The 18553-nt window shown below is 37.8% G+C and overlaps 1 protein-coding gene across 3 annotated transcripts in view; it reads left to right on the top strand.

Moving 5' to 3' along the window:
• The window catches only part of prmt3 (protein arginine methyltransferase 3), a 347047-nt gene that overhangs the window by 73782 nt on the left and 254712 nt on the right, over nucleotides 1-18553 (top strand). For all 3 annotated transcript variants that reach the window (XM_039749264.1, XM_039749273.1, XM_039749282.1), the window contains exon 8: nucleotides 5355-5420. In XM_039749264.1, coding sequence (XP_039605198.1) covers nucleotides 5355-5420 — 66 coding nt within the window. The remainder of the gene's footprint in view (nucleotides 1-5354; nucleotides 5421-18553) is intronic.

The following is an 18553-nucleotide window of genomic DNA, read 5'->3' as shown; positions in this document are numbered from 1 at the left end:
ATCGACTTTGTTGTTATGTGTATAAAGTGTAATGAAATTCATACTAGCGTGTTTCCTAAGAACAGTGACAGTCATGCAGTATCGCCAAAAGACACAAACTCGCACCAAAAACCCAGGGTACATACACTATATGGACAAAAGTATTGCAACGCCTGACCATTACACCAACAGGGACTTTAATGACAATGCATTCAAAGACATAGACTTTAATATGGAGATGTTCCCTCTCTTTGCAGTTATAACAGCCTCCATTCTTCTTGGAAGGCATTCCACAAGATTTTGGAGCATTTCTGTGGAAATGTGTGCCCATTCATTCTGCAGAGCATTTATGAGTTCAGGCACTGATATTGGAGGAGAAGGCCTGGCTCGCAATCTCTGTTCCAGTTTATCCCAAAGGTTTTCGATTGGTTAAGGCTCCTGGAATAGAAAAGGGCCTTCCCCAAAGTTGGAAGTATAGCAATGTCCAAAATGTCTTGGTGTGCTGAACATTAAGATTGCCCTTCACTGGATTTAAGGGGCCTACCCCAAACCGTGAAAAACAGCCCCACAGCATTATCCCTCCTTGACAAAACTTTGCAGTTGGCACAATGCAGCCAGGCAGGTAAAGTTCTCCAGCATCTGCCAAACCCAGACTCACCCATCTGATTGCCAAAGAGAGAAGTGTGATTCATCACTCCACAGAACATGTTTCCACTTCTCCACAGTACAGTGACAATGTGCTTTACACCACTCCATCCGACGCGTGGCATTGGACTTGATGTGAAGCATGCCTGCAGCTTCTCGGCCATGGAAACCCATTCCACACAGTTTTTGTGCTTACATTAATGACAGTGGAAGTATGTCATTGACCCCGCTCTGTGACTTTATGTGGTCTTTCTTGGTTAAGTTGCTGTTGTACCTAAAAGCTTCCACTTTCCAGTAATACCACTTACAGTTATCTGTGGAATATCCAGGAAGAATGAAATTTCACGAACCATCTTATTGCAAAGGTGGCATCCTATCACAGTACCACACTTGAAGTCACTGAGCTCTTTAGAACAACCCATTTTGTTTCATAAATGTTTGTAAATGGAGACTGCATGGTTCAGTTCTTGATATATCTATAATAATAAAAGGCAAAGCCCTCACTGACTGACTGACTGACTCATCACTAATTCTCCAACTTCCCATGTAGGTAGAAAGCTGAAATTTGGCAGGCTCATTCCTTACACCTTACTTACAAAAGTTAAGCAGGTTTCATTTCGAAATTCTACACATAACGGTCGACAACGTCCGCCATGTTGAACTTTCTTATTCATGGCCCCATCTTCACAAAATTTGGTAGACGGCTTCCCTGCGCTAACCAAAACCAATGTACATACTTATTTCGGTGGTATGACGCCACTGTCAGTCGCCATATTGAACTTTCCAACGTCACTAATTCTCCAACTTCCCGTGTAGGTAGAAGGCTGAAATTTGGTACTTATTTCGGTGGTATAATGCCACTGTCGGCCGCCATATTTAACTTTTAGCGGAAACCAATGTCCGTACTTATTTCGCTGGTATGACGCCACTGTCAGCCGCCATATTGAATTTTCCAACATCACTAATTCTCCAACTTCCCGTATAGGTAGAAGGCTGAAATTTGGCAGGCTTATTCCTTACAGCTTACTTACAAAAGTTAAGCAGGTTTAATTTCGAAATTCTACGCGTAATGGTCATAACGGTCAACCATGTCCGCCATATTGAACTTTCTTATTTATGGCCCCATGTTCTCGAAATTTGGTAGGCGGCTTCCCTGCACTAACCGAAACCAATGTATGTACTTATTTTGGTGATATGATGCCACTGTCGGCCGCCATATTGAACTTTTCAACAGTCTTTGTTACTTATGGGCCCATCTTCAAGAAATTTGGTACACGGGTTCCCAACGCTAACTGAATCCTACTTACGTACATATATACGTCCATAGCCTGCAACTCGGTCACCGTGTGAGGCAGACGGCGTTGGGTCCCCCATCCCAACGCCTCCCACATTGTTGGCTGGCTGCCTGCCTATATAAGGCTGTCCGTCGCTCCAGTCTCTACATTCCCTTCCTTGCTTCGCCACGGGATTCACGTCTCCCTACTGATAATTACAGCCTTTTTGTTTAATCCACGGCTTCTCCGCTGTTTTATTGTTTGTTTTTTACAATTATAGTTATTGTATAGGTATTTTACACTTACTTTACATTTTCCTTTATCATTCCAACCCCCATTACCATGTCTATCGAGATGATGACTATCGATCAAAGAACTATCACTTACCGAGTGGTTTCCATGCCTGGAGATACCACCTACCTTTTCCATTCTCTTTGTTACATATTGCACGGCCATATCAGGCTCACTTTTGATATCCGGAGGAACATTGTGTCTTATGTATTGAATGACTGGGACAGGTTCAAGGTGTGGACTGATGACGGTACAGGAGATAATTATACTACACAGGAGCACACTAAGAGTGAAATGCTTAAGCCCTTCACCTATGGTTCTGCATGTGAGTTGATGGCTGCCGCTGAATTGTTCGGTTGTCGCTTTCAAGTGTACCGTAATGGCCAAATATTTTACACCTTTCGACAACCGCCAATGCCTCTTAAACATCTTAGATTCACAGGTGCCGATTTCAGTAGTGGACACTTTGATGTTTATGAATGTTTAATCTCTCAAAAGCTGTATGCGAAGTCATCGATGAAACTGGTTGTATGCTTACAACGCTTGACAGATGTCGAATGTCACTTCAGCACAACAAGTCCTGCAAATACTAACGTAATTGAAACAAACCATGAAACTCAAACCGACTATGACAGCAGCAATCCAAGCTGTGAGATTTGAAGCAAGATTGCTTTTTACATGGCCAAATGTACGTTGCATGCTGAAGAGTAAGCTCAGCGCACAGCTTGGTCATATTACAACCGGAGGGCCGAACTGACAACGTGGCATGCAAAGAGATCCTTAACAAATAATTATTGGTATATTTTCCCTCAGTTTAAAAAGGTTTACTTTTACTTAATAAAAATTTTAAGGCAGGACTTCGCCGCTGCGAAGCACGGGTATTTTGCTAGTATATATCTATATATGGCATGCAAAAGTTTTCAGTACTCTTGAAAATCATCATAATTTTCTGCATTACAGAAGATTTGTACACATATTTATCCATTCAGTATTTTTAATGAGAACTCTTATGTACTCTTCTGTTGTAACAGTACATTTCCAGAATCAAAATCAACAGTTTTCTTCAGATCTTTAACTGAAGAAAAAAAACTCAAAAGTTAGTGTTTACATAAGTATTCTAGCCCTAAACATTAATACTTTATTGAGGACCTTTTGCTGAATAACAATCTTGTTTCTTTTGGAGTACATATGTACTAGTTTTACACATTGTTCAGGAGAGATTCTTCCTCATTCTTACTGGCTGAATTCATAGAGATCCTCTAGGTTGTTGGGATGGCCCCTCTCACTAGGGTTAAAATCAGGGCTTTGACTTGGCCATTCCAAAACATTCACCTTTCTGTTTTTGAGCCATTCCAGTATAGCTTTTGCCTTAGGCTTAGGGTCATTGAAGCATCCCAATAGCATGGTGCTGCCACCACCATATTTCACTTTAGGTATGGTGTTTCTTGAGGCATGGGCAGGGTTATTTTTACACCACACATAACTCTTTGAAGTTTGGCCAAAATGTTCTGTTTTGGTCTCATCTAACCATAAAACCATTATCCATATCTAAACTGGGTCATTCTCATGCTTTGTTGCAAGTGCTATACATCTTTTTATGTGGACCTTCTTAAGGAGTAGCTTCTTTCTTGCTACCCTCCCATAGAGGCTTGTTTTATGGAGAGCTCATTCAATTGCAGACTTCTGAAATTGACAGTTGGATTTTTAGTAGCCTCTCTCACCAGTCGACATCTTGCTATGATGTTTAGTTTTGAGGGACAGCCTGTTCTAGTAAGAGTCTGCATGCTGTAATGAACCTTCCACTTTCTGATGATTGATCCATTAGTGCTTTCAATGACTTTTTTTCTCACATCAGCAGAATTCTCCTTTATGTTTATTTTTGCACTGATGGCCCAATAAAGACTATGGCCCTTACAAAGGGTGCTTTTTATGTTCAGATAGATATAAAGAACTCAAAAATAGTACCTTATTATGGTCAAATGACTGCCACCTTTGTGTTGTTTGTGATTAATTTTAAGTTGTGTAAACCTGGAGTCTCCAAAGCATAGTGGTTTAAATACATATGCAAACACTAACATTTGAGCTTTTTATCTTCAGCTAAATATATACAGAAAATGGTTTATTTTAACTTTGGAAATGTATTGTTACAGTGTAAGAGTTCATATTAAAAATACTGAATGGATAAATATATGTACACATCTTTTGTCAAGCAGAAAATTGTGTCTATATACACAAACTGTTTGTCACAATGGAGTAATGAGAAAAGTAACTGTACTGAATGGGATGGCTGATGTTTTTAATAATATGGTTTGACTTTCTAAGGCAGCACATGTTACATACATCCTGAACAGAAGGCATGTGAATACTAGTAATTCAGGCTATTTATGTGATTTCAATTTTTTCAATCTTAGAAGCAGTTCTTTGTCTACTGCCACCAAATTACCAAGTACCTCCTTAATAGTCTTGTGTAGTTACTGAGGGATTATTGTCACACATGAAAACAGAATAAATTGTTATAATCACAAAGAAGCAGGTTCATAAAATGTAAGTATGATTGGACCATATGATTATTTATATATTTCTGTTTTGACATATGTTAATTGACTGTTTGTAGTGCCTGCCACAGTATTAGTATTTTGAATGTAGGAACTTAATTTCCTTCAAAAGGTTGTATACATGGCATATGTTTGAAATAACAATTTATTACTTATTATGTGTTTTAAAGTAAGATATGAAGTATTATTTGCTTTTATCGTTTGCATCAAATGGTAACAGAAGTACTTATGCAGTGTTATGTAGTTCGTCTTTGAGGATTTCAAGGAAAAGGATAAAGTCATGATAAAATTACATTTCTGTCAATTATGTTAGTGAACTGCATTTGGAATTCTGTTAGTAGATTGAAAACATTATACATTAAAACATTGCATATATTGCAATATAGGATAAGTCAACCTTAATACAGATTTTAGAAATTAATCATTATTAATCATACAACTACACCTGAAAATGACTTTGAGGCATTTCTGATGAAATGTACTTTATTTGCTTGCTTTTTATTTGGTATTTATTATAGTTCTTCTAGTATTATAATTCTGTTTTATTTTTTAAGTTTGGCAGACAACAAAGTAACACTTTTTTTTTTCTTCAACATTTTAAAAATATCAGGACAAAGTTCGTACAGAGAGCTACAGGGATTTCATGTTCCTCAACCCAGATGTCTTCAAGGGCAAGGTAAGTGGGGCAGGGTGAGCATTATTAAGGCTTTGTAGCATTATTAAACTATGAAAGGCCTCATGGGTTCACTATCTCTGCGAGCAGAGTATCACTGACAGGATTTGATTTAATATACCTTGCTTTTATTACACATGAGAGTGTTATTTAGTTGGTGAAGACTGTGGTGTGCTGATAACAGAAATACAGATCAGTACTGTCACTACTTTTAGTTGCGTCCTATATCGTGGTCATTAGTTATATTGTGACATGCTGTAGTTAACCCTTTTAGGCACATGATCAGTTTTTGAATAGCTAATTTATCTGTTCATTAAAATGCTACTTGTTTTACTAAGAAATCCCTGAGTATGATAAAATGCCCTAGTGTGCTGCAAATGTTTAAAAAAAAAAAAAAAGTATTCCTCAAAAAAAAGATAGATGGTAAAAGGTAGCTAGTAAAGCTGCATTCTCCTTTCTGACAATTTCTGAGGGATTCTTGCTAGTAGTATTCCACAACGCTATTCAAGAGTTGTAGTAAGTACTACTTCAGACTTTATAGCTAGCCTTTATTTTTTCAGTGTATCGCAGCACATTGCTGTAAGGTCAGCCTAATAAAAGTATTGAATTTCCTGAAAAATATACATGTTTATTTTGGTGCATGAAAATTTCAAACTTCTTTGCCTTTCCCAGTGTTTTTAGCTGAACACAAGTTATGCTGCCTCCTGGCCACCCAGGCTATTTATAGATGATATTTAAAAACAAAAGCAAAAAATAGATTATTTGTGGAAAAATCATTACTATCCATCCATCCATTATCCAACCCACTACATCCCAACTACAGGGTCACGGGGGTCTGCTGGAGCCAATCCCAGCCAACACAGGGTGCAAGGCAGGAAACAAACCCGGGCAGAGCACCAGCCCACTGCAGGGTGCACACACACACACATACATTAGGAACAATTTAGAATCGCCAGTGCACCTAACCTGCATGTCTTTGGATGGAATGATTTAGAATTTTTTCTGCTACAAAATTTGTGAGCTGATATTACTTGTTTTGCATGTTGCTTGGCTCTGGAATCCACCCATTCATCCATAGATTTCATTAACCCATGGAAACTATTAACACAGCACTGACAAACGCAGAATTTGTGTCAGTGTGATTTTGCATGTTGGAATACAGTAACATTGAATTGTTCTTTACGGTTGGATTGGTTTTTGACTTTTCAAGTTTTGCCAGCCAGAGCAGGGTTAAGATGGTTCAATGAGGGGCTTATGAAGTGTGTCTTAAGTTGTCCATCATAAAGCACATAATGCTGTTTTTGTGTAATTTCATTTTTTTCCCTCTTTGTCATAAACTCTGTATTAGTTTTGAGTGATTAGCTTGACTTTATTTCATTTTGGCAATGTGGATGGTAACATGGTAAAAAAGCTGAAGCCTAAAAGGGGATTGGTTATGGATAGGCTCAAGGGCTAGTCCATTCTTGGTTACATTGCAATAATAATGTTAAACAAAGCATACAAATTATGCCTTTAAGCATGTATTATTAAGATAGCAACAAAGAGGGTGTTAAAGCAACTTGTAGAATGGCAATGTAAAATGTGATAGCAAGAAGTGGCTAATAGCAGTCTGGCTGTTTATATTTTTCAAAGGGAATCACTGATGACTCCTAGTTAAGATCATGTATGGGGCTAATGACATATTTTTGTAAATGTCTAATTTCCAGCTGACTAAATTTGCATGGTTTCATTGACTCGTTCATTCCTGTTTTTACTTGCTAATTTGTGTCTTCATCATTGCATTAAGTAAATTTGAGTTCACAGTAGTCTGATTGGTCTTTCTTCTCTGATCCTTTTTTGCAAGGGAGAATACTTAGGTACTTAGATACTTTTCTGGCCATATTTTGATTGTTAGATGTACATTTCTATCCTCATTTTTAGTTGACTCATTAATGGGATTTAAGGGTTAGATCAGCGGTCATCCAACTTGGTCCTGGGAACCCACTTTGGCTACAGGTTTTTGTTCCGACCAGATTCACAGTCAGTAATAATAATTGATACTAATTGATCTCATTAGCTGGTATTTTTCTTTTCTAGTATACTGTATTCTGTTTTCTAGTATTTTGCATTTTAAGTTTTACATTTATAAGACATTTAGAAATATTTTTAGTTTTGCTATTGGCTTTAAATGTTCAACTCTCTTTTGTTCTTTTCCTAGTATTTTTCCCTTTCCTGTGTAGTTTACTCCCTTTATTGTATCTTAATAATAACAATTAAAACAAGAAGAGCAGACACCAAGGCCAAACAACACTGAATGATGAAAGACTATAAGGCTTCAGGGTTAGACCCACTAATCAGTAAAAAGTGGATTAAATAACCACAATCCATGGAAAAGTAGATTGAAAATCAGGATGAAAGTATTGTTAAAAATAAAAAAAGATACATTACCCAATATAACTATAGTACATTTTTAATTAAAAAAATACCAGATTTAGTTCTGTAATTTCTACATTGACCCTACATCTCAGAAACAGGGAAGTAACTAATCACCTCATTAGGCTAGAAGTCCAATTAGAAAAAAAAAAGTTGATTGAGTCAAAAAACTCAATGGTTACCATGGTTACCCCATAGTTACCAGGGATCCCATGTTTGGGATCCAGTGGGTTAGATAATTGGTAGATGGTGTATTTGATAAGACTCTGCACTATTTACTCCTTACTAAGAGTGAATAACCATGGATAGCTGATTGGTATTTGTTAAATGAATGTAAGTTGTCAAGAGATGCTAAAGTTCACACGTATTGTGCCAATTTTTGATAGCATTCTTTAGGGACTGGAATTAAATCTGTTTAAACATTGAGCTGATTTGATGATGAAAACCTTTTAGGAAATTTAAAAAGTGGTTAGCACCTAAGACTCAGCCTCTTTCAACTCCCCACAATAACAATGCAGTTTACAGAGAAAACATAAGATTCCTTCTAAAATTGCTGGTCCATCCTATAAATGAAATATGCAAAATCAAGATTGATAACAAAGCTCTCTCTCACAGACATAGGTAAATGGTTATGAAACCACTTCTTGCCCATCCTCATCATTTTGCATGGTCTGATGATGTGCCCAGTGAGATTATAATCAGACAGAGAGCAAAAAGTGTCATCTTTCTTGGATTCAGGATGTAATATGGTGAGTGAAATACACTTACATGGTTCACTTACTTGCTGGAGTTTGTTGTAATGGGAGCTTGGCACACACACATGTAAACTAAGAAATCTGTGTTGCATGACCTTATGTGGTGTAATAAACATCATCCTAGACAACTGTTTACATTCCTTTTTACTTTATTCTTTTTTTTTTTTTTAACAAGTTTAAATGAGGCCATGGGGCTGAAAAACATTCAGCATTTTGTCACAAACTGCTGTATAGTCAACAAAAGAGCAACAATGGGAAAAAAAAGACATTCTAATAGCAAACAGGCAAATGAGTGTATCACACCTCCCAGTATTTAAGCATCGATCATCTACATAAACATAAAACATAGAATAAATTGTTGAGGCCGTCCTGTCATGCTAGCTGACTTTATAGAGGCACAGTGTATTCCCCATAACCTTCCAATTCTTAGCAGAATATGACACAGAAAAAAAAACTGAAAAATTACATATGCCAATTTTTACTCACTGTAATTGTCAATAAGTTCAGAATTATCTGTAAATGTTTAAATGTGTCTTATTCTTTATGTAAAATGTTCATGAAATGTCCCTGAATTTTAACATCACTAGTATTTTTCTGGGCCGGGAAAAAAAAAAATGTACATGCCATCTCCTACTTATTACTATACTATTACTGCCATGCAGTATGCTGGCGAGCTTTGCACATTGAAACAACTTTCCTTTATGCTTATCCCCAATACTACAGTGTCAGTTACATACCTTCAGTTTTAATAGCATTTCGTAACTTTTCTCTTTTGTTAAAATAATCTACTATACATTGTTATAGCTGATAAAAGTGTGTGTGTGGTGTTGGAATTGTCACAAAAAAGGAAATTATTAAACATTTACAAAGTGGCAAAAGTTTTTCAAGTATTGCTTCAATTTACGGAGTAGGAAGACCGGTGTACGATATGAAGCATGATGCCGACGAAATTGAAAAATGTTTTGAAAGTGGAAACTACTGACGGTAATGTTATTCTGTATTAATGTTAGTGTTCTTCTGTCTTGACATTTTTTTAAAAATTCTGTTATATTATGTTTTGTTAATATATTGTGATGTATACGCAGCTTGTGTACGCAGCTTGTGAGGCGCTATACTGGAGCGTAATGGTTGGAGTGAGTGCTGTAAGTGATGGGAATGGGTGAAGGGCTTCTGTTTTGTAAGGGTTGGACACGCCTGTAAGGAGATGAGTGACTGTAAGGCATGGGTGTCGAACTCTGGATTGCAGGTTTTCATTCTATCCTTTTCCTAATGAGTGACCAGTTTTCACTCCTAATTAACTTCTTTTCCCTTCATTTAAATAGCCTTGCTTTTAAGGATTCAGTCCTCTGAATGTATTCCTTTCTTCATTAAATGACAGCCATACAGAAATGAGATGTGAAACGAGCTGACAGATGACCAGCTAAACTGGGATTTCAAACTCCAACCAATTTCACTCCAACCAATCTCTTATTGAGAAGCTGCTTCTTGCTGTTAAGTAAACCTGTTATTTAATTCCATAGCTTGTTAGTGCTCTCATTCTGCCACAGCAGACATTTCCAAAACTGTTGAGTTTTCTGTTTTTTCTAAGAACACCGTCAAAATGTTTTTGTGCCCTGAGAGATCAGCCTTACCAAGGCCATCACCTTTCTTTACTTTCAGATATTGTGTGATTGACACAGGTGAGCTGGTCATGTGGCAGCTTGTTTTGTGTCTCGTTGTTGTTTGGCTGCTAATTAAGGAAAAAGAGACAACTATGGGGCCTGAGTCAAGTTAATTAAAACTAAGGCAAAAGAAGTTCATTAGCAGCAAAACCTGGTCACTAATGAAGAAGTTAGAATGAAAACCTGCCACCACTGCGGCTCTCCAGGACCAGAGTTCGACACCTGTGGAGTAAGGAGTCCAGAGGCAATAAGCAGAAGTGCTTGCATTATACAGAAAAAATAATGTAAGTGACTGGAGAAACTGATTGGTAGAGAAAGTTTTTTTTTATTGTTTTGGAGGTGTGCTGTAACCCAGATAATAGCGTATAAGACAGAAAGCTGTTTGAAATGGAACAAAGAATCCAAGTAAAACATAGAAAACTCCAGTACCTCTGAGTTGTATTTGCTTATTATGCTGGTTGCTACAATATTATGTGAATTAATTAATTTTGTTAAAACTATATTTTGTTTTGAAATAAATACGACTATTCTTTTTTAGATCCACATCCCTGACGCGGCTTTATCATATACACTGAAACTAACAGAATATTGTTTATGAGTTTAATGCATCTGATTGTAATTAACCTGTGCGGCATTTCAGTCCGGTTGGAACGTCTCTCCAAAGAAGAAAACAACCTTTTCAGGACACTACATCCCCCGGGACATTAGATGGCAGCTCCCCTGGATGGAAATGGCTCCTTGGATTCCAGCAGGGCAGCAATGGACTTGGAGTCCGTATCCTCAGTCCTGTTGGGTGCCGCCAGGGGGAGCTCACCAAGAACCAGGGGTATATTATGAGGACGTCAACCCGGAAGTGCTTCGGGGTCACAAGTACGGAAGCCCGCAGTACTTCCGGGACGCTTGATAAAGGAAAATGTGATGGTGACCCGGAGAAGAAATACTTCCGGGTCACGGAGTATAAAAGAACTATTAGAAACCCCAGCAGAACGGGCCGAAGTTGGGTGGTAGAGAACGGAGCTGCTGGGAGTGGAGGATTGTGGATTATTGTAATTGATTATTGTTTAATGTATTGAGTGGAAGAACTGTGGAGAAGCCGGAGCTTTGGGCACTTTATTGAAGAATTATTAATAAAATCTTCTTGGTGTTTTTACACGTGTGTCTGGGACGTCTGTCTGATGTTTCAACGAGGCAACAGCGACCCCTAGCATCCACACCTGTAACAATATAATGGTCCACATAATGGCCAAACAATTCTAAATACCATAGCTGCTTTAGCATTGTTACTCTCACACTACCTTCTTTTTCTTCTTTCAGCTGCTCCCGTTAGGGGTTGCCACAGCGAATCAACTTTTTCCATATTACTGTCACTGCACCACTCGGAGCAGCTGATTGGAAAGAGAATCATCGGTGTACAGCATCAAGCACACGCTGCCTCAGCCATGCTGCCTATTTGAACTGCTCTCACACGGCAAACGCTTCAAAACCTTTCCTGTACGGACCTCACAGTTCAGAAACAGTTTCATCCATAGAACTATAAATGCACTAAATCAATTCATCAAGTGCTCCTTGTAGAACTGGTTGTACTTATAAGTACAATCACCCCACTGTAAACTTGCACAACAGTTATAATATTGCACAACCTGAGCCACTTTATAAAGCGCGTATTTACATATATTGACGATATCATTTTTAAGATGAAATGCAGCAAAATATGTTTGTTATATTATACAGATAAAACTTTATTTAAATAATCTATATTGTTAATAATTAAACACGGTACGGAAGACACGGTGTCGCTGTGCTATTTCACGGATTGTTCCTGCCTCATGCTGTATGCTTGCTGGGACTGGCGTGACACTGGAAGGATTGAATAATTAAACATGTACTACGAAGATATTTCAGTGTTCCTTAAAAGTTTTGAAGAATCAGCGTTCTAAGCTTACAGATAGCTTAACCTCTATTACAGAGCTGAATTTGTGGCAAATGGGTATTTGGAGAAAGAAAAGTAAGGACAGGAATTGGGGCTTAGTACATTTGAAAGAGACAGTACTGCTGTAATAAATTATTTCATCGAAGGTCGTGCACAATTACTGCGCCACCATGTTCCCATGTTTAATAACATGCTTTAACTCCTATCATCATGTAAATGATACAAAATGTATATCTCAGTATTTTAATTATTCAGAGAGCTGTAATATCACGAATGTAATGGATTCTGGAAGGGAAAGCCCGGAAGCAAGTACTGATTCACACACACAGAGCACATAGAAGATCAAGTGCAAAACAAAGCATTTAGTGTGCTACTTTAGTTATGATGGGATTTGAGAAACTAGTAAATTAAACGATTTTAAGATGAAGTTTATGATGTTTTACTTTAATGACAAAATAAACTATGTGATTAAAGTGGAAATTTCAAGATTAAAGTTGACATTTCGTGCTTTTTTCCCCTGTGTGCCTATTTTTTTTTCTTTGTACCATAATAAGCTTTCATATGACACTCAGACGGTGGGCCACGACTCGCCTTTTCACGCTGACTTTGATACCTGACAACTTCTTTTCTATTTCAGGCACTGTGCGACTTTGTGAACTTGAGCTTTCGAGTTTCTCCGACACTCTGTGTCACTCGATCAACTTCCTTTTGTTGTTTATACCACTGTTTAAACCAACAAATAATAGGTTTTTCCTTGCCTCCACTCGGTATTTGCTGAACTTCTTCTATTTCCTCCCGTGCTTTTGCCATTGCCTTTTCACAGAACGCTGAGCTTAAGGGCTATTTATATTGATTTGCATATTCAAAGAGGCGTAATTCTGGGAGGAGACGGGGCGGGACACCAGGCGCCTGCACGTGTGTTACTTTTTACGCTGATCGGGATTTATGTAGCGGAAGAACGTGGAAGTGGACGAACACACAGATTTATGCATCTGGATTTTTTTGTACGTAAGCACATTTCCGCTTTTGTGCTTACACCATGTTATAGTGTGAATTCTACACACGGCGTTATGCTTGAGGCCCCAGGTTTCAGGTCAGTGTTTAAGTTTAAACTATGCTATTTTTTTAAATTCCTGTGTGTTGATACTGTGTTTATTTTGTGATTCAGTGTATGCTTACTTCATGATTTATATATTTACTAGCAGAATACCCGCGCTTCGCAGCGGAGAAGTAGTGTGTTAAAGAAGTTATGAAAAAGAAAAGCAAACATTTTAAAAATAACGTAAGATGATTGTTAATGTAATTGTTTTGTCATTGATATGGGTGTTGTTGTCATATCTATCTATTTATATATATATATATTTATATATATCTATATATATATATATATATATATATATATATATATATATATATATATATATATATATATATAGCAAAATACCTGCGATTGGCAGCGAGAAGTAAAAAGAAAAGGAAACATTTTAATAATAACGTAACATGATTGACAATGTAATTGTTTTGTCATTGTCATGAGTGTTGCTGGTATATATATATATATATATATATATATATATATATATATACACACACAGACACATATATAAACATATATATATAAATATATATGTATATATATATATATATATATACACACAGTTATATATATATACATATATACACATACTGTATATATACACACACACATATATACATACTGTATATACACATATACATATCTACATATATACTGTATATACACATATATATACAAATCTACATATATATATCCACATATATATATATATTAGGTGGGACTCATTAAAAAATTAATCCAATTAATTAGAGGCTGTGTAAGAATTAATCTTGATTAATCGTATGTAATCGACACGTAAATTTGCCCCAAATCGCAAATTTTTTTTTAATTTAAAAGGTTTTAGTGGGTGACAGAATCAAATAATAGACATGGACATGAATATTGTAAACTGAAGCTGTTTTAATTTCTGAAAAAAAGCCTTTAAACTGCATTTGAATTCAAAACAGAAACAAAAATATCATCCCTGGTTAAAATTGGGCAGACTTAAAATAAAGTGGTAGTTTAAGTACTTTAAGTACATTTTCAGAATAGTATTGTCTTTAAATAATAATAACCAAAATTTCAACATAAAGTGCAGTTTTTCTTCTTAAAAAATAAGTCAGAAACATAAAAGGTAATTTGACCAACTTAATCTTTAAACTCTGAGTAACATTAGCCAAAATTATTTTGTACATTAGGCTAAAACAGTGTGATCATTGAACATTTTGTAATTAGATGTAATTAGAATTACTAACGGTCACGGAAGTCCAATGATCCCCAGTAAGAGCCACAAAGTCCGCTTTCTGTAATGCATCTAATTTTGCTTGCTTTTCAGTGTGCACAAAACCATGCTTTTATCAAGGCTTCGCTCGGTAGTCGAAATGATCAGTCGTAGGAACGCGCTTTATTCCGACTCTAACATTTTTGTAGCTGTGATGTGTGCATCAGTGTAATGGATGTACCAGGAAATCATGCATTGACAAAAGTTCCCGCTTGCTTGGAATTGAAAGTGTGATTAAATGCGTTATTTTTAACGCGCTATGGAGTACATGCATGAAGCTTCTCAGCTGTGCTTGTGCTAATAAAGGGAAACATTTTAAAAATAACGTAACATGATTCTGAGTTAACCTAATATTTTTCATACGCCCCAAAACCAAGGAGATGAAGGTAAAATGAATCGGTAGCGCTACATACTCAGTGCATCCCTCTCGAATCGAACCTCAATGTCGGCATTAGAGGCTTAAGACTCTACAATTAGCCACAGCGTGTGGCTTGTCTATGCGAGAGTATGTAATGTAAATCGGGGTATATATATACATTTATATATATACCCGCGTATCGCAGTGGAGAAGTAGAAGTTATGAAAAAGAAAAGGGAACATTTTAAAAATAACGTAACATGATTGTCAATATACAGTAATTGTTTTGTGAGTGTTATTGAATGTTGCTGTCATCAAGGATTTGATTATCATTATTTGTTTCAATCAGGTCGTATTTGTATGATGTGTTGTGTTCAAGTTACATTCCGTGTTTGTCAATCGCTGTAAAGATAAGAGGTTTCATTCATCGATTAGTTTCTTACTGCATCAATAAACAGCTCGTCTTCCTCTTTATCTGAGATGTGACAAACTGCATGCACGGGTTTTTTTACACTGTCTTCCTTTAGCGGACATTCACTTTTTCCACCGTGTGCTTTGTTTCGCAGTAGCTGCACTTATGAATATGATTGTATGTATCAGACGCCATATTTTTTGCTGCCTTCTCAATTGTGTAATTCGTTTTGTTCAGCACTCTTTGGAACTGTTGCTTTTGTCTGTGCACGCGCCAGTTCACGGAGCCGCTTGGTGTTCTTGCATCGAAGGTTCCCAGCTGTGCTGGTGCCATCTCGTAATGTCAGCTAAGACCCGCACTTAAAAGTTTCTCTCGCAGTTTCAATGTGTCTGTGCCAAACACCACCCTGACCATCTCATCTTCCTCTGCATAAGCACAGTCCTTCACACGTGAATATTTACCGGCAGTGTTTGTATTGGATTGCCGCTGATGGACGGCCTTATATGGGCAGGCACTAAATTACAAACGCTAGTGGCAGCCTGTCTATGAACTTAATTTAATATAAACTTACGGTTCACGCCGTGCTTTGTTTCCGCAGTAGCTGTACTTATGAATATGCTTGTATGCATCATTTGCTTCATAATGTTTTTCTGCCTTATCAATTGTGAAATGGCGTTTTGTGCTCATCGCTTTTTGGAGTTCTTCCTTGTTCTCTACGTACTTACGTAGGAGGCGTGATGATGTCACACGAAACTCCCCCACGGCCATCTCCAACTCAACTCCATTACATTATATGTAGAAAAATAGGTTCCAGTTATGACCCTTACGCGTAGAATTTCAAATGAAAACTGCCCAACTTTTGTAAGTAAGCTGTAAGGAATAAGCCTGCCAAATTTCAGCCTTCTACCTACACGGGAAGTTGGAGAATTAGTGATGAGTGAGTGAGTGAGTGAGTGAGTGAGGGCTTTGCCTTTTATTAGTATAGATTTAATGTTAGATACGATTAATTACTATTAATTTCATACAGTTATACAACTAATTACTTTTTTTTTTACTCAATTCCCTGACCTAATATATGCAGTGGGTACGGAAAGTATTCAGACCCCCTTCAATTTTTCACTCTTTGTTATATTGCAGCCATTTTCTAAAATCATTTAAATAATTTTTTTTCCTCATTAATGTACACACAGCACCCCATATTGACAGACAAAAAAAATAATTTTTGAAATTGTTGCAGATTTATTAAAAAAGAAAGACTGAAATATCACATGGTCCTAAGTATTCAGACCCTTTGCTGTGACACTCATATATTTAACTCAGGTGCTTTCCATTTCTTATGATCATCCTTGAGATCACCTTCATTTGAGTCCAGCTGTGTTTGATTATACTGATTGGACTTGATTAGGAAAGCTACACACCTTGCCTATATAAGACCTTACAGCTCACAATGCATATCAGAGCAAATGAGAATCATGAGGTCAAAGGAACTGCCTGAAGAGCTCAGAGACAGAATTGTGGCAAGGCACAGATCTGGCCAAGGTTACAAAAAAATTTCTGCTGCACTTAAGGTTCCCAAGAGCACAGTGGCCTCCGTAATCCTTAAATGGAAGACATTTGGGATGACCAGAACCCTTCCTAGAGCTGGCCGTCTGGCCAAGCTGAGCTACCGGGGGAGAAGAGCCTTGGTGAGAGAGGTAAAGAAGAACCGAAAGATTACTTTGGCTGAGATCCAGAGATGCAGTCAGGAGATGGGAGAAAGTTGTAGAAAGTCAACCATCACTGCAGCCCTCCACCAGTCAAGGCTTTATGGCAGAGTGGCCTGTCGGAAGCCTCTCCTCAGTGCAAGACACATGACAGCCCACATGGAGTTTGCTAAAAAACACCTGAAGGACTCTTGAGATGGTGAGGAATAAGATTTTCTGGTCTGATGAGACCAAGATAGAACTTTTTGGCCTTAATTCTAAGCGGTATGTGTGGAGACAACCAGGCACTGCTCATCACTTGTCCAATACAGACCCCACAGTGAAGCATGGCTGTGGCAGCATCATGCTGTGGGGGTGTTTTTCAGCTGCAGGGACAGGACGACTGGTTGCAATCGAGGGAAAGATGAATGCTGGATATCCTGGACAAAAACCTTCTCCAGAGTGCTAAGGACCTCAGACTGGGCCGAAGGTTTACCTTCCAACAAGACAATGACCCTAACCACACAGCTAAAATAACGAAGGAGGGGTTTCACAACAACTCTGCGACTGTTCTTGAATGGTCCAGCCAGAGCCCTGACTTAAACCCAATTGAGCATCTCTAGAGAGACCTAAAAATGGCTGTCCACCAACGTTTACCATCCAACCTGACAGAACTGGAGAGGATCTGCAAGGAGGAATGGCAGAGGATCCCCAAATCCAGGTGTGAAAAACTTGTTGCATCTTTCCCAAGAAGACTCATGGCTGTATTAACTCAAAAGGGTGTTTCTACTAAATACTGAGCATAGGGCCTGAATAATTAGGACCATGTGATATTTCAGTTTTTCTTTTTTAATAAATCTGCAACAATTTCAAAAATTCTTTTTTTTGTCTGTCAATATGGGGTGCTGTGTGTACATTAATGAGAAAAAAAATAATGTAAATGATTTTAGCAAATGGTTGCAATATAACAAAGAGTGAAAAATTGAAGGGGGTCTGAATACTTTCCGTACCCACTGTATCTATACAAATAGATAGTGTGAACGATAGGGGCACTGTCGCTCCCTTGAACCCTCAGACACCACGTCAGACACCAGATAAAAGTCCAAATAATTGATTTATTATAATAATAATGTGCACAAAGCACTCTACTCTCCACAATACTCCAATAACAATAAGCAATAATCCAATCCTCCACTCCCAGACGCTTAGCCACCCTGCCTCCCAACTCAGCTCGTCTGCCTGGAATCTCCCACAGTCCTTTATAGTCCTCTACCTGGAAGTGTTTCTGAGCCCTCAGCCCATGTGATTATCCAACACTTCCGGGTCGGGTAAAAACTTCTCTTTTTCCTCAGCCCGGAAGTATATCATTTCTTCTGTTCCTGTGACTTGGAAATACTTCTATGCTATACGGGAAATATAAATCCCTGGGCCTCCCTGCAGCGACTCCTGGTGGCCCCCTTGGTATTCAGCAGGGCTGTATATTATAACTCCATTGTCCATAATTCCCTGCTGGCATTCGGGGCACCTCTATGCTGCAAGGAGGGCTCCATCTGGTGGCCTGGGGGTATTG

The sequence above is a fragment of the Polypterus senegalus genome, chromosome 1 (genome assembly GCF_016835505.1).
Source record: "Polypterus senegalus isolate Bchr_013 chromosome 1, ASM1683550v1, whole genome shotgun sequence".
NCBI classification, from domain to species: Eukaryota; Metazoa; Chordata; class Cladistia; order Polypteriformes; family Polypteridae; genus Polypterus; species Polypterus senegalus.
This window is presented reverse-complemented; position numbering and strand designations above follow the sequence as displayed.